Source organism: Pholcus phalangioides, unplaced genomic scaffold (genome assembly GCF_987345545.1).
Source record: "Pholcus phalangioides strain wild (caught in Gottingen) unplaced genomic scaffold, Ppha-v1.0 ptg000017l_1, whole genome shotgun sequence".
In the NCBI taxonomy this organism is placed as follows: Eukaryota; Metazoa; Arthropoda; class Arachnida; order Araneae; family Pholcidae; genus Pholcus; species Pholcus phalangioides.
Genome location: NW_028301610.1, coordinates 50,497,724 through 50,522,159, shown reverse-complemented (window position 1 = coordinate 50,522,159; position 24,436 = coordinate 50,497,724). Strand labels below are relative to the sequence as shown.

Genomic DNA, 24,436 nt, shown 5'->3' with positions numbered 1-24,436 from the left:
ATTGGCCTTTATCTTCAATTTACAAAAATCATTGATATAAATGAAGAACAATAACAGTTCCAGAACAAATCCTTGTGCCAGTGCTTCCGATTTTTCAGTTTTATTAAAATCTTCCGGTCGGAAATCTAGTTCTTCCCAATTTTTCGTATCTTCATAGAAAAATCCCTAAAAGTCATTAAATTGAGCTTTGTTTGAATGGAAAATTCTTAAAGAAAATACTCTTCCAGTTCTTGCAATTTAAGGCTGACCCCGTTTTCTGAGGAAAAATATGGGGAATCAAGATTTCAAGTAAGAAAAATTGGTAATTCTCACCAAATATAATGGTTAAAATATGCAAATTGGGTAATTATTGCTAAAAGAAATCAGGACAGAAAAAAATGTTCCTAAAAAAATGAGACTTATATATGGTCACCCATCAAAATTTCAAAAATCCTCGATTTTTCCTTTTTATTTGTTTGGCATTTTTTTCTTTGATGCGGAATATGTCATCACGGGATAAACTACAGATTTTTCAAGTCTGTGAATTGGCACCTATGCTTGTGGTATTCCCTTTTCAACTTCCTAAAATTTACTTATTTTTAAATTAATTTCAATTGCCTGTTGTCTGTTGCAGTAATAGGTTACAAACCATTTTAACCCATTAAAGACGACTTTGATTTTTAGAAGAAAAAAAAACACTAAGTGGAACTGACTCCCATCGTTTATTGGCAAAGAAAAAAGTTAAAATTTTGAATGGCAAATTTTCATACCAACCGACGTCAATGGGTTAATACATAGTTTCCCAAACTTTTTGTTCCATCGCCCCCTTCTTCAGAGAGCAAACCCATAGATTCCTATGTTATAACCGTAGCTTCTATTGACCCCTTGGACCTTTCCATCGTTCACCAGGGGGCGATATTGCCCACTTTGGGAAACACTGAATTAATATATTAACTCTTATTCCCACTATTGATAATTTTCTAGTTAGAATATCCAAGTCCACAAAATCAAAGGCTCTTTTTAAATCTAGTAAGACTGTTACATAGAGTATTTATTGTTGTTTAATTCAATTACATGGCCAATTCTTTGTATTTCTATTCTTTTGAAAACCATGTTGGTTAGGAACAAGAAATTTATGTTGGTTAATTAAAGCTGATTAACTGGAATGGGTGTGTAGTTTCCCAGATCATTAACATTATCTGTTATCTAAGATGGACTAAAGGATTGAGAGAGAATATTTCTACTCGGGATAAAAAAATCCACTTAATATTGATGATTCAATAATATTTTTTATTGCATGAAAATGGAATTTGGAAATTATTTTAAACATTTTAGGAGTTATTTTATTGTACCAGTTGCCTTTTTTCCAGAGATTTCAAAACCGCTTTAACAATATTTTTATATGGCTCTCAAAATCACCTTCAGTATGTTTTTAAACTTCTTACCTGTTTTTTATTTCTTCCAATAGAGTAGCATCATGGGTATTTTGCACTAACTGGTCAACTTGCAGTTGCCAGTAGTGCTAATTTCTTTGTAATACGCAAAACTTTAATGTGATAATGGTAAACCCTTTTACTGTGGTATAGAACATGTAAATTGTATTAATCACCTAATCCATTACATTTTTTTGTGGTGATTAAATACTGTATTCCTCCCCCTGCCCTCCCACATTAGCCGGCTATGGTAATACTTGAGGGACACCAGCACTTTCTGAATATTAGTCTGGTCAGTTCCTAGCATGCCGGGAAAAACGCGGTTTCATAAGGATCGTAGTATGCATTCAGCCAATTCAATGGATTTTTAGAATAAAGATTTAAGAATTTTCCAGAATCTGTGACTCAAATTTCCCAGCATGTTAAAAGATAGGAGTATTCCCGACATGTGTTTGTGTGGCTGGTCTCCCTCACTGTTTCTTGTCATGCTGGCTATAATGGGGTGGGGGATATGATGCTTCTAAGTGTAGTTTTCTCGTGCATTAACAATGCTGATTTAGGTCAGATGTCAACAACAGCATAAATGTGGTGGTACATGTGATGATACCTCTCCATGTAATAATAGTCCTTCTGCAACAATATGTTTTCGCAGAGTATTGTTATATCAAGATTTTACCACTGTATAGGGTCTTTAGGTATAATTAAAGTTCCACTTTGAGATGGCCATAAAAAGAAAACTACTGAAAAAAATGTTATCAAACTTGAAATAATTTACAGGTGGTCATGGGATTCAATTTTCCACACAAAAAGTTCAATTTTGACCACCAGGTGAAAAGTGTCCCTTTTTAATCACAATTATCTTTTTCCCATGGTCCAAATAACATATATACAAAGTTTCAATAAAATACGTCCACCAGAACGGGTGCTACACAGGTAAGAGTAGTGTCAGTATAACTAAGCCGAGTAATGTCAGTTGAATTATACTGACACTACTCTGACCTGTGTAGCACCCGTTCTGGTGGACATATATATTTTATTGAAACTTTATGTATATGCTATTTGGACCATGGGAAAAAGATAACTGCAATTAAAAAAAGGACACTTTTTCACCTGGAAGTCAAAAAGTGAACTTTTTGCGGAAAATTGAATCCCATGACCTCCTGTAAACTATTGCCAAGTTTGATAACATTTTGTCCAGTAGTTTTCCTTTTATGGCCATCTCAAAGTGGAACTTCAATTATAAAGACCCTGTATATTGAAGCAAATGAACATAGATTTGGCTAACATGTCCATGTGAGCTGAATTTTCATTCCAATCATCATATCAGAAATACTTTCATTCTAGCCTGATTAATTTATGTCCTTAACCACTTTCCAGATGTACCTTTATATTTGTTTCAGGAAGTTTTTAAACGATTTATGTTGAAGAAAAAAACTTTAAAAACAAAAGTGGTTTTTGGAGCACACATGCTTCCAGTGCAAGACTCTTAGCATCAAACTGAACAGTCTGGATATTCTAGGATCTTTTCCATGTGCATATATGTGAGGCAAAGAAAGGAGCTGATCCATCACCTAAAAGGGGCACTCATAAACCCAACTCAGTTGGATACATAATGTGAAATAAAAAGATGTTTCAAAATGTAAATTTGAAGATATTTGTTCTCATTTTCCTGTAAAATCTCCTTTATCCAGTTGAAAAGCTGTTCATTTCAGCAGAAAAAACAGCCGTCCCATTGGCTGAACGGTTCTAGGGAAAATTAGCATCCAGACTCCTGGTGTTAAATTTGCTTAGCATAATACCAAAAATAAACCAATAATTGATAGTAATGGTTACACATTAAAACCGGTCTTCAACAGAACCCATGTTAGGCTGAAACCTGTCTGCAATGAGAAAATATGTGGATATTAACAAAACCCTAGATTAAACAGAATCTTTCTAACACGGAATCGGAAAGGTTTGATAAACTTCTTGTCACACCCAAGATCTAAACGATCAATCCAACACAACAACAGTCGAGATCATGAATTCATTTAAATTACTTTTAATTAACAGAATTTAACAAAATGAAATTTATCACCACATATGTCCTTGGATATGATCAGTCAATCCAAGGAATGGTGTTGGGGGAACTAATCGATAGCTTGGAAATACAGGCTCCCCAGGCGGAGTTGAGAATCAACTGCATGATCATCTGATAACAGAAGCATTTAGGAAATGTAAGCCCTGTGACTATCTAATTGTTGCATTATATAGCTGCAATGCAACTATGGAGGAAGCAGCAGATCAAGCCGGATTTACATATCTTGCAAATCCCTTTTTTTCACTTCAGAAAGATGAGGTAGCAATAGCAACACAATGGCAATTCAGGCAAAGCAATCTGGTGGGTGTCTTCGGGAGATGGCACAGCATCACGATCTATGACATCGGACAAATACTGGATAATTGTGATACTATGGTGGTAAAAATCATTAATTACTTGAATTATATTAATCAGTAAACACTTCTTTTCACTGGGGGAAGTTGCTTTCCACCCGTCAGCGTGGGTCCGTACTGTTACATTTTCCCAATCAATAAAAAGAAAAATTATTCACAGAAAATATTTCTGCTTAGAGTAAGACCCATCCGAAACATGAAATACACTCAAGAATTAATTATTCCACATGAAATCTACAATTACTAATGTATCAAGGTTCCTGACTGACCAGGGGGTCTATTACGCTCACGTCGTTATACAACGAGGTTGTCAGTGACGTCACGCCCTTAACGCAAATTCTCAACGAGCCTCATAACGCAAATCTCAGCAACCATCGTCAAAAACTTGATTTTTCTCAGTAACCCGTGGTATGTCGTTATCTATTTTATGAAAAACTCCCTGGTCCGAGAGTTGCATTAGCTTCGAAAGGGATGGACCAATCAGATAATTTTCTCCGCTGCTGATAATCATCATCACTATCAACGAGTAGGGAAACACGTGCGTTATTATTATTTTATTTTTATTTGTTTCTGCGCGTTTGTGTGTGTTGGTTGTCCCTAATTTTCTAAGCTACATTTTTTTTTAATTCATCCGGATTCTTTTTATTTTCATCAAATATTTGAGGAAAAGGTAGGCTATGCACGCACAAGATACTGGCGTGCGGGGAAATTTTCTAAATTATTACGTTTAAAAAATGATTTTCTATTGAAGTTCAATGATGTTATGAATTTCCAAAACGACTATCAAAAATATCATCATCATATATTACCATGTTTTTAACACATTTATCTACCGTCTTGATATTAAGTCAAAATCAAGAACAAGTAACCTTTTATTTACATCATTAATTAGAAAATTGGTTTCCTTGTTTCACACATGAAAATGAAGTGCCACCAAATTTACACTGTTGTTGACATCTTTTTTATACTCCGATCAGAAAATGCACTCATGATTAGAAAAAATTTATTTGTTGATTAATAAAATTTACTTCGATTTTTTATAGTGTACTTTTTTTAGTGTGCAGAGTATAGTGTGTGTAATGGTGTTTACTGCATTACACTTCTGTGTACTGCACAGAAAGTAGCAATACATCATTGATATTACAAAATATCAATGTTATTAAACGAATTAAGAAGGGGAAAATCTGGAGACGTTTAAATATATATTGACGTCGATTTTGAACGAGATGCAAAAAAAATATTGAGCAAATTTCAAAATGTCTTGAAAACATCGCGATAGAGATATTTACCAGTTAAATAATATTCTTATACAAAGGATACAAATACAACGCCACAACAGGCAAACTGCCCAACGAGGTGGCTGACTTAAGAACATCATGGATCCCCGAGCCATTTTTTGGAGGCCCTATCTACTACTGCTACACCACACATGCACCCCGCCCACACAACCCCCCCCCCCGCGGAACCCCCAACAAATCGGTACATGCGGGAATGTGCGTGTACGTGTAGTGAAACCTGACGTGAAGTTTTTTTGTTTCTCTGTAATGCTTGTTATGTGTAGTGCTGCCATCTGCCACCAGTTTTTCTAACTATGAGTGAAGTGTTATGATTGAATGATTTATCGTTGTAGGACTGTTGCTCTCTGTGGCGAGACTTTTTAATGGGGAGATCGGCTCGCATTTGCGCCTTGAAGTTGGGAACCACAGAAAACCAACTTCAGCCGACCACCACTGTGGGGTTCAAACCCGGATCCTCGCATCGCGAGTCCGTCACTATTGAGATGAGTTTAAGATTAGAATAAAGGCATTTCCATGCAAGATTTAAAAAAAAAAACGTTTTGTAGAGTGATTTATCTTTGTACCGAGTATAATAATTTATAATGATTTACGACTATGAATAATTTTTTCCAATCAGTATGTGTACAGATAACATTTTAAACGATAATGCTGTCTCTGAATCATGTTACTAAATTAAGGAACGTAATTCAGAGAATTATTATTCATTATAATGAACAACTTGATAAATTAATAATGAATGAATAATTTCCAATTCTAACTAATTTGTCTCCGTTGCTCTGACCATCGAAAAATGTACGCGCGAGCGGCCATGTTTATTTCCGTAACGCGAACATAACGAGTGGTCTTCGGTTCTCGTTAGTTAATGTTTCACGTAGCGATGATCATAACGAAAATCGCTAGTAACTGTGGTGTCCTTATAAGAAATGACTAAAAGAACTAAACTGATAAGAACATACAACGCCACCTAGTGTTGTGTGAGGGGAACTAGGGAGTTCCACCTCGGACATCAAGTAGACAAGATGTCTAAATGTTCTGCTCTTTCCGCTTTATAAATTCTTCCTATCTATATGTATGTAATCTATCTAAGTCTAACGTAATAATAAATACTCATCAAAATAAATACCCATGTGTTATCCACTCGGCTAACAAAGTGTTAAAGAAAACACAAGTGGCGACGAGGCCCATCTTAAAAGTTGGATAGAGTATTTACTCGAAGACTGCAAAAGGTAGGAGAAAAAGTTTTTCATACATCTCTGACGATGGAAAATTTAGTTGAAGAGTTAATAAGACAGAATCAAGCTCTCAAAGAGCAACGAGGCTCAACGTCAACAAACCAAAAAGTGACGGTTTCGTTTGATAAATACGATGAAGCTTCAGAGACTTTCGATGTGTTTATAGAACGTTTCGAGGCGTTTTTAGACATTCAAAATGTCCCAGAAGAAAAACGTGCTAAAGTCTTAATTTCGAGCATTTCTGCAAAGCTCTACAACGTGTTAAAAAATTTATTGTCTCCGGACAATCCAGCGGAGAAAGAATTCGCCATTTTAAAGAATGTTTTGAAGAACCATTTGAATCCTAAAGCATTGATTATACCGAGTAGGCACATGTTTATAAACAGAAAGCAGAACGAAGGCGAAAGCATCAGTTCGTATATAGCCGAATTGCGACATCTCGCAATCGCGTGCGATTATAAACAAGAGATGTTGAACACCATGCTTCGGGATGTTTTCGTTAGTGGGCTCCAAGATAGAGCGATTCTCGATCGTTTATTTGAGGACGACGACATCGAGCTAGACAAAACAATAAAGATCGCGCTGGCGATGGAGAAAGCTGTTCAGGGGGCGAATGAAATTATCGGGAATCCGGCAGAACTGAAGGTAGTGAAAGTGGGGAAGAGGAAAACGAAATTGCCCACGCAAAACAGAAACTACTCTGCTGCCGCTGTCAAATATCCGCCGTGTATACGATGCACAGGGACAAATCACGATAAAGACTCCTGCAGATTTATTGCTAGCAAATGTCGCTTCTGTAAAAAAATCGGGCATATAGAAAAAGCCTGCTACGCGGCAAAGAAGACTCAATCGACACCTAACAAACAGAAACAGATTTCAGTTGAGTAAAACGAAAATGACGTTTCCATGTTTGGGTTAGAGAGGGTATTGAGTGAAGAGCCGAAAAAGCCTCCGATGATGGTTACTGTCAACATAGACAATAAACCAGTGAGTATGGAAGTTGATACGGGTGGAACAGTATCAGTAATGAGCTTACAGAGATTCAGAAAAATCTCGAAAAAAAAAGTTCAACCTACGAATTTAGCATTCCGGACATACAATGGAGAAAAAATTGTCCCAGCAGGATATGTCACTGTGAAAGTGGAGTACGGAAAACAAAAGTTACACTTGAACTTATATTTGGTGAGGGAAAATTTAGACACGATTTTTGGCCGTGAATGGCTATACAAAATCAATCTAGACTGGAACTCTCTTAAGGCTGTGAGGACCGCAAATGACATGGATCTCAAAAAATTGTTGGATGATTATAAAGAAATTTTCGACAACAAATTGGGTGAGATAAATAACCATGAAGTGGAACTAAAGCTAAAACCAAATGTTACCCCAGAGTTTCGTAGAGCGAGAACTGTGCCCTTCACATTAAAAGACCGGGTTGAAAAAGAAATAGACCGGCTTGAAAGAGAAGGCATTATCGAGCGAGTTGAAACTTCAGATTGGGCTACACCAGTTGTTCCCGTGGTGAAACCAGACGGATCCATAAGGTTATGTGCAGATTATTCTGTCACATTAAATCCTAAGCTAGAGGTGCCTCAGCATCCCTTACCAACGTTTGAAGAAATATTCTCATGTTTAAATGGGGGTAAACGATTTTCAAAATTGGATTTCAGTCATGCATATTTGCAAATGAAAGTGCACCCTGACAGTCAACGACTCCTAACCATAAACACTCATAAGGGGTTATACGCCTGTAAAAGATTGATGTACGGCCTAAATGCAGCTCCAGCAATATGGCAGAGGTACATTGATGGGCTATTCCAAGGAATAGATGGTGTAAAAGTTTTTATGGATGACGCCAGAGTGACCGGAACAAATGACGAGTCGCATCTCAGGGCTTTGGAAAAATTTTTCAAAAAATGTCAGGAGCATGGGCTGAAGTTAAATTTGAAAAAGAGCACATTTTTTCAAAAAGAAATAAATTTCTTAGGTCACAAAATTGATGAAAATGGCCTAAGTGAAACAAATGAGAAAACTGAAGCAATTTTGAAAGTTCCCGCACCGAAAAACGTTCAGGAAATAAAAAGTTTTCTGGGCATGGTAAATTTCTACGGGAAATTTTGTCCTAATCCGGCAACCATTGCCTATCCTCTCAATGAGCTGACAAAAAAGGACATTCCGTGGCGTTGGTCTAAAAAGTGTGAGACTGCATTCAAGAAGATCAAAAAGGAAATTTGCTCAAAGCGAATCTTGATGCACTATGATCCTACACTACCTCTTACTCTTGCTTCGGATGCTTCTCCAGTGGGAATAGGAACAGTTCTATCACATGTCTTACCTGATGGAACAGAAAGACCAATTGCCTTCGCTTCTCGAACGCTGACAAAAACGGAACAGAGATACTCCCAGATTGACAAAGAAGCTTTGGCAATTATCTGGGCAGTAAAGAAAAATTTATGCTTTACTTGAAAGGCAGAAGATTTACTCTCATAACAGATCACAAGCCTTTGGTAGCGATATTCAGCTCGAAGAAAGGTCTACCAGTGTTGACGGCTACTCGACTTCTGCATTATGCCTTGATCTTACAAGCATATCAATTCGATATCATTTATCGTAACACACAGAACCATGGTAATGCAGATTGCCTTTCCCGATTACCTTTAAGGTCGGAAGACTTAGTTGTCAAGGATGACATAGAACTCTTCCAGTTGAATCAAATCGAAACACTACCAGTGAAAGCTCAACATTTAGCAAAAGAGACACAAAATGATGAAGAGATGGGTCCATTGCTGAGGAAATTGAAATTCGGTGAACCTTTAGGAGGGAAGGAAGCCGGGTATACCTTGCAGGACGGATGTATAATGCATGGCCAAAGAGTTTTTATTCCGAAGAAATTTAGAAATCAAATTCTTGATGAACTCCATCAAGGCCATCTGGGCATTGTTAAAATGAAAGCAATTGCTCGATCCTACGTCTACTGGAGGGACATTGATAGCGACATAGAAAAAGCTGCTAAAAACTGTCCAGATTGCTCCAGATTCAAGTCCGATCCGGTGAAAGCAAGGGTACACCATTGGGAATATCCGAGTGCTCCGTGGGAGAGAATTCATGTAGATTTCGCAGGTCCCATATTCGAGCATATGTTTTTGATCGTAGTCGATGCTCATTCTAAATGGATGGAAGTATACCCGATGAAATCAACAAACACGTTCAAGACAGTTGAATGCCTACGGGACTGTTTCTCTCGATTTGGACTGCCTTTAGTGTTAGTGAGTGACAATGGTCCTCAGTTCACATCACACGAGTTTGAAATATTCATGAGGAATAATGGAATAAAGCACAAAACGTGTGCTCCCTTCAAACCATCAAGCAACGGGCAGGCAGAGCGATACGTTCACACCTTAAAACAATCCCTTCGGGCGATGCAAAGATTTCCCGGAAACATCTACCAAAAAGTGAGCACGTTTCTGTTGAATTACAGAAAAGCGCCAAATGCGACTACCATACAAAGCCCAGGAATGTTATTCCTAAAAAGAGAAATCCGAACTAGGATAGACATAGTCTTGCCAAATATCAAGAACAGGGTTCAAGAAAGAATCAGAAATGAGGTCACAGACTTCTATGACCGAACTTTCCAGCCAGGAGATCATGTGGCTGTGTGAGATTACAGATCCGCCAATAACAAGTGGAAGTTCGGAACTGTTCTCAACAAAGACGGAGTTCTACACTACACTGTAGATGTAAATGGAACTCTCTTCCGACGTCACATCGACCAGATGAGAGCAGCTGGCAATCAAGTTCAGCCAACCTTGGTGATACCCAGAGTTCCAGGCAAACTTTCATCAACTCCTGTCGCTGCTGACTCCGAAGTGCAGTTTGCTCCAGAAGAACAGACAACTCCGGCAGAGATCAGTAGCGATCTACCAACACCAGCTAAGGCACCAGCGACGTCCAGTACTTCCTTTCCTTTGCGACGTTCCCAACGAACCAGGAAAGCTCCTGTCCGGTTGGATCTTTAAATTAGCGGGGAGGAATGTGGTGTCCTTATAAGAAATGACTAAAAGAACTAAACTGATAAGAACATACAACGCCACCTAGTGTTGTGTGAGGGGAACTAGGGAGTTCCACCTCGGACATCAAGTAGACAAGATGTCTAAATGTTCTGCTCTTTCCGCTTTATAAATTCTTCCTATCTATATGTATGTAATCTATCTAAGTCTAACGTAATAATAAATACTCATCAGAATAAATACCCATGTGTTATCCACTCGGCTAACAAAGTGTTAAAGAAAACACAACAGTAACGATGTGAGAAAAATCAACCTTTAGCGATGGTGACGTAAATCTATCCCACAATGCACCGCAAACCCCAAACACGTGTGAAACACGGACATAACGACATGAGCGTAATAGACCCCCCAGACCTTAATGCACTATAAAACCTGAGGCCCGTGTGAAACTGAGGCAATTCCATCTCTCCAAACTGTTCCACCAGACCACTCGAATCCTCCTTCCCGGGTCACCCTAGCCACCAGGTAACCCAGGATAAAATATGCCCACTAAAATCACATTATATTATGCCCCAAAAATATATGCAACTCCTAATGGGCCTACCTCAAATAAACAAAAAATATAAACCCACGAAGCGTATCGGCTGTGATGGAAAGAAAAACTGCATCACATGTGTCAAGGACAAAAAGATGCTGTGATAAGTGCTAAAGAGAAATTCAAATTTTGAATATAGGTTCAGACTCTGGATCGAACCCCTATTTTGTGATGAACTTCTTGTCACACCAGGGATTTAAATTATCATTACGAATCGATCCAACACAACAAGAGTTGAGATTATGAATTCATTCAAATTATTTTTAATTAACAGAATTTAACAATTAAAATTTACAATTTATCCAAGTTAAATTTATCACCACAAAAGTCCTCATATACGATCAGTCAATCACCAAATCCAGTGTATGGAAAGTACAGTCTCTGCAATATTTTGGACTTCCTCTCTGAGTCCTTGAACAAAGTCAATTGTTCCTTTCATCCGATTATCCTTATGTTGAGAAGCGCCATTTGTAGACACAGGAACGGTATCAATGGGAGAACTAATCCATTGCTCGGAAATACAGAATCCCCTGGCAGAGCCGAGAATCGTCTACATGATTATCTTAGAATAGAAGCGATTAGGAAATGTAAGCCCTGTGACGACCTCATCGTTGTTATATATAGCTTCAACTGTGGGGGAAGCGGCCAATAAACCCAGATTTACATATCTTCCAAATCCATTTTTTTTTAACTTCAGAAGTATGACGTAGCAACACAATGCAATTCAGGCGAAACAATCGGGTGGGTGTCTCTGGAAGACGGCACAGCATCACGATCAATGATATTGGACAGATTGGACAGAAACTGCATTATTGTGATGTTATGGTGAGAAAAATCATTGATTACTAAAATTATATATTCATCAATAAGCATTTATTTTCAATGGTCCCTTTCCACCTGCCACAGGTCTGTACTGTTACAAAGAAAAATAATACCCTGTAATGGAAAATTTTTCAAAATTGAAAAAAGAAACTGACAAAGAATTTGTTTTTTGTTATAAGTTTATACATAAGCGTTGCAGGATTATCTTGGGAAAGGAGTTTTGCTAACTAAACATATAGATGACAAATGTAAAAATTGAACCTGGCCTTCACCTCCTAGATACAGTATCTCTAGGAAGTAAGGGCTTTACACAACAGATATTGACACCCTCATTGAAAATTTTAGGGAAAGTCGAAAAGAATGTAAATGTCATCATTTTGGGGAAAACAGTGTAGGGTGCAGTTTTACACAGATGCTGTCAAAACCTTGAAAAAACTGTAGCATTTTTTGTTGTAGCATAATGACTCAGCCATGTTTAGTATGATTTTGAAGCAAAACTGTGTACTGAAAGTCGGGTAGCAAAGAAAACTCTTATTGACTTCTGGTGGAGCAAATGCAAATTTATTTATTTATAGTGCTGATTTTTGACTCAATATTTGACAATAAAAATAGTTAATGTAAGTAATGTGTGTGTACTGTGTACTGTACACAGTCAATGCCACTTATAACTATAACCCACTTAGAACATTTTCCGACTTAGTATGACTTATTTTCCTGGTGGTCCCAACTTTTACTAATTCTCATAAGATTTCCTGTTTAAAATGTTTTCCCGCTCAGAACGTTTTCCATGATGGCTTTTTTGAAAGAAAGTTATAAGAGCGGGATCCACTGTATGGCTCATTCTCAGATATTTGTAAATTTTGGCTTTAAAAAAATTAAATTTTATTGTTTAAATTCATGATTTTTTTTTATGTTAATACAACTATCCATGTCTGCAATCATGAAAAAAATTACCAGCAAAGATCATCTGCCTTAATTATAGCTTTAATTTATTAATTTTCCATTTGGACATGGTAATGACAGATACAATTGTGGTAATTACATTTGTGACCATAAACAGCCAGACCCATGGCAATGACATATCTTTTAATTATACATATACAGTGGAACTTTGGTTAACAAGCTTAATTGGTTCCACCAAATTGCTCGTTATACGAATCAAACTTCCTCACAGGAAACAATGGAAATTTGGATAATTCGTCCCACAATGCAGATGGCAGCAGCACACATAACAAGCATTACACAGAAATAAACTTCACGGAAGGTTCACTATACATACACAGGCACACATTCCAACATATACCAATTTGTTAGAGGTTCATGTCTGGTTTAGTAGTAGTAGTAATTATTCATTCATGTGAAAGTGACTGATAAAAACGCCATTCACTCAATAATGCAGCATAATAACAATATAATAAATAATGCAACAAGATATTTTAAAAACAATAATGCCATAAATAAACAGAGTACGAAAATATTTACAAATTGACTTACTCTAAACAACCACAGAGATGAAGACTATCATTTAGGATGGTTTACGTACTGCACTCATCATCTGTAAACTTATTATTTTTGTGTGATTTTAAAAAGGAACCCTATCAATGGCACTTGGTTTTGCCCTTTTTTTTAAATGGGAAATCGCACTATCATTGGACAGATTTATTGTTCGCACTGCTACAACTTTATTTGAGGTGATTCTCTCCTACAAAGTTTTGCACAGATTATTACGCTCTGGTCATCCCTTAATCTCATTTGAAGTGACTGACTCTTCATTTGTCTCTTTGCCTTCCTCAGACGAGATCCCGTGCATAAGCTCTTGCTGTTGCGCACAATGGAGATACATCAGTTCATCTGTGGATATGATCATGTTCTTCCACTAGTTGTTGAATGTTGGGCTCATGAAGCTCCAGTTCCATGGTCTTGCTCAATGTGCAATGTCCCTTATGGGAGTTGCTTGCCCGGTTCAAAATATCCAGTAATTGTAGTAGCAAACGACAAGTGGAAAATTATCGCAACTAAACTTTCGCACGAAAATATTTATCAAGTTCGAGCATTAGTTACACAATTTTAACACAAGATTATTCTACATATAACCCTCTATTCGATATTGAGAAAGGAACTCTCTCACCAGTTTATGGTCAGTCAATAATCAGTCTCTTATTTGCCGGTCGGGAAGCCGAGGTTAACAGTCACTTTGGTGCAGTGTAGTGTGGGTCAGTACCAGTGGAGATCTCTCAGTCGGAGACTGGATCAGGTAGATCAGTTCCAGGATACCTCTCGGTTGAGGGCTGGACCAGCTCCGGGGGGCCTCTCGGTTGAGGGCCGGATCAGCTCAATGTTACGTTACTGCATGTACCTTTAGACGAGGCCAGCTGCTATGTTATTTTTCGTCCAACACCAGCAATGAAGTTTTTTCAACTATAAAGATAAAATAATCTTTCAGTTCCGGACCTGCCGGAAAACAAATTCAGACACTTTAAACTATTTCATTTTGAATAACTATTGGATCATTTTCCCAGCCTAAGGCCAAATGATGTGGTAGCAAGACGGAGAACTGTCCAACTAGAGGGTTCTAGTTTGAATGAAAAACAAAGGAAGAGCGGAAGTGAGAGCGTTGTTACAACGTATGGCCGGTATTTAAAGGAAAAACTCCCGACCGCACATGTCTAACCAAGCCAATCGGCTTCAAGGCCACCTCATTTGCATGCGATCGCAGGCGGACATCATCACGATCGGCCTTGATCATCACCATACGACCACCGCTGCCGATGAATAGCAACAAAAGGTAAGGATACATGTTTTTATGAGACAGTGACTACAGACTTTTAAGCCGGGGGCCCTTCGGTACGTTACAAATGACACAATCTCTTCAGAAATGATGGCCCTTGTTCATTAGCTGACCCTGAAGTCAAGTTCAATAATGCAATCAGCCCACAGTTTTCTCCAAGAACAATTTTTAAAAAATTCAAGCGCACATACGTGTGGTTTAAATGCTACATATAGTTTCATATTGAAACAGTCACACAGCGTGATCATTTTTCGAGTTGATCACGCTGACCGAACACTCTAGGGGAGAATGTTACCCATAATTTCACAGCACGTGTGTAGACAAACGCGAAAAACCATCAGCGCAAATGTGATAACGTGAAAATAAATGAACGAAGCGCAAAACTTTTGCTCGTAAAGCGAATCATCGCTCATTAATCGAATCTTGATTTGTTCAAAATTTTTGCTCATTAACCAAAGTTCCACTGTATATTTATTTTATAAACAACTTTATTACTTTTTGTAATTGATTACAGAAAAATTAAAGTTGTACCTACATAGTATACATACTTTGATGTTGAAGTAAATATGTATGCTTTTTAAAAGAATAATGTATCACATCAAGTGATAAAAGTTTATTATAGAATCAAAGATGTGCCACTGTATTTTAATATACCTAAGTCGTTGGCAAAATCGGGGTCCTTTTTGAGTGAAAGTCGATCCTGCTTATAACGTTCCCATTTAGAAAGTTTTAGAATGACATTTCTGTGGTCCCAACTCTAGGTAATTCTCGTTAAAATTTCCCATTTAAAGCGTTTTCCCACTTACAATGTTTTTATGGTGGTTTTTTTGAAAAACCTTAGAAGCGAGATTCATTGTAAGTTAAGCGCACACATTTATATATTTACTAATAAATCAATCTATAAATTCCCTTCTGATTGATTGATTTTCCATTTTGTTATAAAAACCTTAGCTCTTTCAACAATATCTTGTGATTAAAGCAAATGAGATTCTGACACTTATCTTCTGATTCCCCCCTCAAGATCAAAAATTAAAAATATTTTTGTAGAAAATTAAAATTTTTTTTGAGTGTTTGTGACCCACAATTTTTGTGGAAGAAATCCTTGTTCCCCTTCAAAAGCTGATTCTGTATACATACCTGTGATTTTCGCAACGAGAAATGTTGACTACCACATAGCAGCTTGATCAATAGTGTGCAAAGCGTGGGGTTGTGTCAATGAGCTAGGGGGATTGCGAGAGATTCTCCAAAGAAGAAATTCATTTTTATTTCAAAATATGTCAAAACTAAAGAATGCCTTTATTCAACTGAACTAATTACACCTGTATCATACAATGTAATTTCATCAAATTCTACTTGTACAATAATCAATATATAGGCTCCGTCACTCCAGAATCACGAATGTGCATTGTCCTTGCAAAAAAAAGAACGTGGGAAATGACATTTATAAATATTTACTCTATGGAAGTTATTTTCCTAAAATGCTTTGTAACGTGTATTTCAATACGGATACACATTCATGTTTCAGTCACAGCTTAGATAGCAAAACAAGGTATTCAAACAGCTGATAAAGAAAAAGGAAAATTTGTACATTCATGCTTCTTGCATGTGGCGGCCAATGTCAAGTTAGTACTTTTACAGGGTGAGTTGGGGAGAATCACCCGGTTTCAAAATTGTTTATTTCCTGAAAATTAAAAACCCAGAATAGAATGGTATAAGTAATATGTGAATTTATGGGGGAGAATGTGTCTATGTTTTACAAGCAATTTTTTTAATAGTCAATTTCAAGTGTAGAATCGTTTTGAAATCGGATGATTCTTTTTTCTTAATCACCCTGTATACGAAAATTAAAGACCATACACCTCACTACACTTCCATCTTGCATAAGGAACATCAAAAAACAATATATTGTTTAATTTTTTTGTAGTAAATATTTATATAATATTAAAAAAATTGAATATCTTTGGAAGTTAATATCACCTAGTAAAAATCGAAACAAGTGTTCTGAAAACAGCACGTTTACTCAGAAAAAAATTGGAATGTCCCGGAAAACTGGGACATATGTGGTCATCCCATGTAGGGAGTAATGGGACATGATCAGCCAATGAAGGGGTCGCTCTTCAAAAACTTCACACACCACTGATCTAGATGACAAAACTGGATATTCAAGGTACAGTTTTTACAGATTTAGTTTTTTTCTTAACAATCTCTGAAAACCTTTTACAATTTGAATGGGCATTCCAATCCTTTACGATTTTTCAAAAAATATGCATTCACCATCTTGTAGGAACAAGGTGAATGTACCATAATTTCTGGTATGTAACCTGAGGGGGGAAAACCCACAGGGGAATAGAAACTCTGAAATTTGAAAATTCAGTATACAGCCCTTTATTCAGGAACGCAGCCATATATACGGCATCTTATTCTTCAACAACCCGCATGTATATCAATACAGTACAGTAAAATACTTCATTTGTTCTTCAAATTTGTAAAACAACTTTTTCAAGGTCATGCAATCATGATAGATGGTAGAAAAAAGAAAGGGAAAAAGTTGGGGAGGGTTTCTTCTTGGAACTAGGAAAGAACGGGACGTGTGAACTAAATTTTAGTGCGTCCTTTTCTGAAATTCTGTGTATTTCTGCCATCAGTGGCACCTCTAGAGTATAAATAATGCATATTACGTTCATTATTTTACCTATTTGTAAATTATTTACTTTATTTTCAATTTATTTTTATTTCATTTCAATTACATGAGATCATTACATAATTTTACACATTATGTCAATTGAACCTTTATTAACTGAAAATTTGTGTTCAGTGGAAAACAGTCGCTGTCTCTTACAATTCTGTTGAAGGTAAATTTCACTGTACTAATTTACTTAAACATGAACATTCTTGAATTTCAAAATTTCGTCTGGGAGTCTTTTTTTTTTTTTTTTTTCCCCATGTTTTTTTCCCCTGAGAGAGTATGAAGCATGCCATATGTATATATGTAATGGCTATCAATCTGAAAAATACCTGAACTGTATAAGATTATGCATTACACATTTTTTGTACAATTTTGTATTTTCTGCTTTAGGAGTCTATGTTATGTTTCTGATTAATAAAATTAATATAGATTACAGTACATAACTTCTTTTCTCAGGTGTCCTTTTGCTCAATGCTACTCTGACTGTTAAAGCGCATGACCCTAATTCTCACAAAGATTGGAAGTGGACAACTTTCACTGATGCAGTCATAAAGTGGATCAACCTTAATCTTAATAATGTTGTTTTCTTGTTGTGGGGATCATTTGCCAAACAGAAGGCTGATCTGGTTGATGCAGTAAGGGTTTTTTTACTGTAAATTTGCTTGCATTTTCAGTCTGATTCATATTTTACCCTAGTGACTGGAAGCAACCAAGAAGTTATGATAATTATAGAGCCAGGGCTCCCACACTGTGCTCCACACAGTTTGGGAACTGACTAAGAAATCATTGGTGGAACACTTAGTGCTCTTGATTTAGTGATTTCTTGGTGCTCCACGATGAGATAGGGAAATAAATAATTTTACCAAGTACTGTATTTCAAAAATTTACGTTTATTCCAAGTTAAAGATGGGAGCTATCTGCTTTTTGAATCAATGAAAACAAATGTTCTTAATATGTGTATCAGAGCAACAAGCATCTGAAATTTTGTTTTCGTAATTACTGATTTATTTGACCAGCAGGCAAATAATTTCTGGAGTTGTTTCACCCTGGATTGAGTCCATTGAGCCATTAAGATGCATCATCGAATCATGATGAACTTGCACACACACCCTATGTCAATCTGGCATGTTGGATCATAGTTTCATCTGGGCTCCACCATATTTTCAACTGCACAATAGCCTAGTATAATCGGAAATACGGGGGGGGGCCAATTTCATGCTGTTTTGCTCGTAATTGTTGATAGTCCCTTCAATGTTTTTTCCAGCCTGTAGCTCTACCCATGCATGTCAGGAAAATTCACCGACCAACAATTCACCCCCATGAAATTCACAGACAACAGTTCGATGCAAGTCAGTGAGCGATTGAATTACTGAGTCAGTGAGAAATGTAGTGAGTTACTGAGTCAGTGAGAAATGTAGTGAGTTACTGAGTCAGTGAGAAATGTAGTGAGTTACTGAGTCCGTGAGTGAGTGAGTGACCTAATGAGTATGTGAGTGAGTAACCCAGTGAGTAAGTGACTTAGTGAGTAAGGGGTTGAGTGAATTGGTTAGTTTTAAATCTAGTAGTGTCACAAATGTTTAAAAAATCTGATTGCTATACATTATTTTGTCTGTATTACAATATTGACCTAATGTCATATTTATAGCTTCAGCGGTTTCGGCTCGGTGTGATTTCAACTTATGACCCTCTCCATTATTTAACCCCCCTTATGACCACCTTGGGGGGCGAATATGGGAAAAACCCTTTCTTAGTGAGTCTTTACGTCATGAATCAAAACTATTCACAAAATTTGACATTTATAGCTTCAGCGGTTTTGGCTCGGCGATGATGAATCAGTCAGGACATGTTATTTTATATACAGTATATAGATGTATGCACTTAGACAGGATTTCTGAAAGTTCATCACCCATAGGGATCATGAGGTGTTCAAGTGGTATGGGGGAATCATCAATTTAAAATTGCAGAATCCACACCAGTGAAGCCACGGGTAACAGCTAGTTCATCATAAAAAAAATCCATTGATTACTGATGATCAACAACGTTTTTTTATAATATCAAAGTGACAACAGGAGATGATTTTAACCATTTTAGGGGGGGTTAATTTATTGCGTATCCACTTACTTTATTATCTTTTACTCCTGTTATATATATTATTCCTTTTAACATTTCATTAGAAGTTTCTGAGTAAAACAGTTAATGTAATTATTGAATATACTCTCTTCTATTGTGCAGCAGCAATTTGTATATTCTTCCATATCATCTAAATTTCTTCTAATAAATTCATTATTAAAACTTTTTGCCATATCTTTAGGATCCCTCACTAGGTCACTCACTTACTCACTAGGTCACTCACTTACTCTCTGGGTCACTCACTCACTAGATCACTTATTCATTCAGTAGCTCACTCACTAGATCACTTATTCATTCAGTAGCTCACTCACTAGATCACTTATTCATTCAGTAGCTCACTCACTAGATCACTTATTCATTCAGTAGCTCACTCACTAGATCACTTATTCATTCAGTAGCTCACTCACTAGATCACTTATTCATTCAGTAGCTCACTCACTAGATCACTTATTCATTCAGTAGCTCACTCACTCACTCATGGACTCAGTAGCTTGCTTGCTCACTCACACTCCCTCGCTGACTCGCATGGAACTGTTGTCTGTGAATTTTCCTACAGGTGAATTGTTGGTCTGTGAATTTTCCATAGACCCTACACCCATGATTATGATGCTGAGTTCAGAACCCCCTTCCCTGATGCATATCAAAATGCTTGTCTTGATGATCTCTGTTGGGATCTGCAGAAATTTGATGCTATGTGCTACTGAAGATGAAGAATCTCCAAGAATTTCAAGTGTGTTTTCTGAAATATAGGATTTTCTGGATGTTATGTCGAAATGAATCATAGGAAAGAAAGGTGATTTGTCTTTCAGAGAATTGACCTAGCTTCCCTTGAAAACTAGGCAAGTACACTAACCAATACACCAGAGACACTTTTCATTTCCTTATAACACGCATTACTAGCATGAAGTGCTGAGTGGAGACATTGCAGCCTCCCTTAACTATAGCAATTTTTGCCCTGGTCGCGATAGTATTATGTGTTCTGTTTACAGTGTATTTTCAACTGTAGGTGATTTTCTTACCCTAAACTTTATTGTGACTGAATTTATCTCTTTTTCTTTTCATTTATAGAAAAAGCATGTAATTTTCACTGCCCCACATCCATCTCCATTTTCTGCTCGTTATGGCTTTTTTAATTGTCATCATTTCACAAAAGCCAACAACTACTTGATTGAACATGGAAAATCACCAATTGATTGGAGTTATCTCCCTGCTAAATGAGCATTCATTACAGACTTATCCAAAAAGATGCAAGATTTCATAATGTGTGTGCGTTGTATTTGAATTATGTGATATATTCATCTCTCTCTCTCTCAGATATCCTATAAAACATTTATTTATGTTACACTCAGTATGAAAGCAGATGTTAGGTTATGACAAGTCATTAAATTTTTATATGTGCCTTTGATTTCTTTTTATTATTATGGATCCAGATTCCTCAGCTTGTGACTGATATCTCTTGAATTAAAATTTTTTCATCTGAACTTTAAGTGATCATATGTTTGACATAAAACTGAGTCTAATATAAAATATTTAAAAATTCAAACATTGAAGCTACGTGTCTGTGGCTTTTTGAGGTATGATTATATCCATTGACTAACCTGGGGGAAAACTACTAATGCTAGCTTCTTCTAGGGCGTCCCTCTAAGTTGAAGTTGGGTCTTGAATGCAGGCATACATCAATACATTTAACACTAGAAATCTGGACTGGGTCAAATTGACCCAAATTGTGAAGAAATGGTGTTCCATACAAAAACGGGAATTTGTTTTCTTTCCTGGGTTTCTCCTACTCTTATTTAATGTGGTTTAATTGTGTGTTCAATAACGGAAAACTATACTTGTTTATGAATATAAAAATATAAAATGTGCTCCAAAATTAACTACAAAATGTTGGAATTCAGTAAGAAGATTTTATATACAGTACTTACGCTATTCAGTACAAAAACTTTTTTCCATAAACCCATAATATGACAGATGTAAAATAAGGGTGTCAAATTAAGTTTGTAATATGATTCAGTCAAATAACTATTGATTTCTGACCTATAAATATAATTTATGATAAGCAATTTGGAGGGGTTTTTTTTTGTGATTCTTGAACATTTACCGCATGTTGAAGTTGCCCAACTCATGCAAAGATTAATAGTTTTGTCTCCTTATTTTGATGTTACCTGACATTAGACTCGTTTCATTTCTTTTTCTTCTATGTCTCACAGACAGTTAAATGATCAAGGGCACATGAAGGTTTCTTTTTGCACACGGGCGATATGCGCAAAAGGATTTTAGAGGAACTGCGTTCAAAAAAGAGTTGCCATTTTCTACAAAATATAGCTAGATCTAGGATGTTGTAGAAAACATGGACAGGCTACCTCCGTGATATATCCTCTTTCACCAAACATTTTCTGGTCATTTGATCGGCTACATCTATGGCAAAATTTGCTAAATTGTAGTGCAAAATAGTAAGTTTTTTATTGCATTAGGTACTACTCTTCGATTTAACCTCACTGTTCCTACTAAGATCATATTTTTTGGCTTCTAGCATTTGAGCCAGCTCTGTGTAGGGAAAAAAGTTGTTACATATGACATTTCTGCCCTTGTTCTCAAATGGCTTGACCAGCTGCAACACTGTCCTCTGAAAGGTAGAGATTCATTGGATGCTGATTCTTCCCAAGGTTTGGAAATCCGTTCAAAACGTAGTTGGTGTTAACTTCAACTGCAAGCCATAATTTTATTTTTTTTTTGTAACATTGTTTGCATAGAGAAATTTAAGCTACACATTTTTTGTAGAGTTTTTACTTTGCCAAAACCTTATTTGAGTCTCGTCGGAATACCAAGTATTCAAGTTTACGAAGAAAAAAATGTTTAGCTCTTCTTGCCGTTCTTTCATTGAAAAACAGATAATTTCCTTGGACAATAAATTGCCCTTGACCCTAAGAGACCCGTATTCTTCACTACCTTCATTTAGAAATACATTTTAGAGAGGGGTAACCAATTCCAAGAAAATTATACACCCTTTTTTTTTCTTATAGAACAGTACGTTCAGTCAAAATGACAAACTGCGGTTCTAGGTACAGTGAAACCTGTATGAAACGGAACGTCAAGAAACTGAAATAATGTTCGGTTTTATAAAGGTGTAAATCAAAGCACTAATTAAACAGACTATATTTTGATTCCGTTTTAAACGGGTTTCCGTCTTTGACAGGTTTCACTGTATAAGTGCTCTGGAATATGAAATGAGAAGAAAATAAAATTTTGTGATTTAATATTCATATAATATCATGAAAAGTCACAAAAGTTTTTATCATCTGCTCTTAAGTTTTCAAGATCAATGGAAACGAAGTTTAATTTAGGTCAAACCATCTGCGGTTCTAGTGTTAAGGTATACCAGTAAGCAAAAATTCAGGTTAAATGGAACCTAAAATAATTTGTGAAATTTAATTAGCTCCTGGGAACAATCCCTGGCGGAATTTTCTTATGTACTTTATTTTTCAGTAAAAATATGCTTGTGCTAGCTGCTCAAGCTGAGGCCACACTTGTGTCCAGCCTTGCCCAGTACATTCCAAGGTCAGTCATGGATGAATAATGTAGCTGCTCCACCAAATGTTGGAGGCTGGATAGTATTGAAGGGCTGGTCAAAGAGAGCAACGAGAACCTTCCTTCAGGGTTGGCAGGTTTTTGCCAGTTTAAACTGTCACTTCAAAAACCTAAAATATTGCTTTTTTATATAAAAATTCCCACTGGAAATACACAAATTAATTGCACTTGATGTTTAAAGTGACTATTTTATATTAAAAATAAATGCTTAATATGATTTTAAAATAATTTTCTACTCTCTACAGAATTATTTTGGAGAATATAGCATAAAAGCCAAAGGAAAAACTATGGAATGATTTGATATTCTTGAATTCAAGATGATTCTTTACCTTCCAAAATCTCTTTAACTGCTTACAGGGCCGGACTTAGGCAGGTGCGAAAGGTGCGGTCGCACCGGGCCGCTAAAAAAAGGGGGGGGCCGCAAAAAAAAATGAAATCGTTTTTTTGCCTCAGTAAATAAATAGTAATTTGTTTTAAAATTTAATTTTTTTTTCCGTAAAATACTAATTTTGGTTGAAAAAAAACTGATTTCCGATCCCATATTGTTTAAGAAACTGAGGGAATAGCTTAAGGTAAAAAATTAGGGTCTTTTTCTCAGGAGGACAATTTTTATGACCATGTTAGAGGAAATGGAAACGTGTAGGCAGGGTGGTATCCCCATTCCATTTAACAAAATAAGCGAGTGCTTACAGAGCGTCAGGAGAAAAGCGGCACCACAAAAAGACACTGAAGTTTTTTTTAATTTACTGAGTGTTGTTAAGTCAATGTAGTTCCATTGGCGACAAGGGAAGAAAATGGACATATGTATTGCCTACTCTCTCACTCAAACACTGCCTGCAGGTCAGACAATATGCATTGAAAGGGAATAAAAAAAACTACGTTTGTAGAGCCAAACTTCATCACTCTTGGACGTTGTTAGAATACGACTGCCCCGGAGCAAAATATACATCAGTAGGTAAATTTGGGAAAAAAGTTAGTCAAAGCTTGCTGATTTGTATTGGAGAACATAAACACGCAAAAAAAAGGGGGAAATGGTTAACCAGATGTTTTTCTAGGCAGTAGTAATAGGCGTGGCATGCCTCCCTGGAAGCCTTTAGGGAGGCGAGAGAACATTCTCTAAACTGTGTCATCATCACCATCTGATTTCTGAATCATCCTTTCACATATATATGTATGAGTATGTCATAACACCAGCACAATGTTACATTTTTGTGGTGTCCTGACCGACTAGCATCAGAACACAAACATCAAACACAGAATAAAGCGTCTAGATGGCCAAAAGGGTCACAGAAGGATAGTTCACTGCACCTGTGTGCTGAAAACCTCCTCTTAGTAGTAAACAAAAGGTAGGAGCCGATAAATGGTTGTACACGAAGATGTGAAAAATTTTAGATATCGAAAAGGATGCGGTGTATTACATGGATTAGGAGAGAAAGAAACGTCCACAT

The 24,436-nt window shown here is 36.6% G+C and overlaps 1 protein-coding gene across 1 annotated transcript in view; it reads left to right on the top strand.

The window, feature by feature from the left end:
* Positions 1-20,879, top strand: part of LOC149074062 (uncharacterized) — a 104,832-nt gene extending 83,953 nt beyond the window's left edge. The window contains exons 8-9 of the mRNA XM_089246635.1: positions 17,727-17,905; positions 20,469-20,879. Coding sequence (XP_089102761.1) covers positions 17,727-17,905; positions 20,469-20,618 — 329 coding nt within the window. The 3' untranslated portion in view covers positions 20,619-20,879. The remainder of the gene's footprint in view (positions 1-17,726; positions 17,906-20,468) is intronic.
* The last annotated feature ends 3,557 nt before the right edge of the window (positions 20,880-24,436 follow it).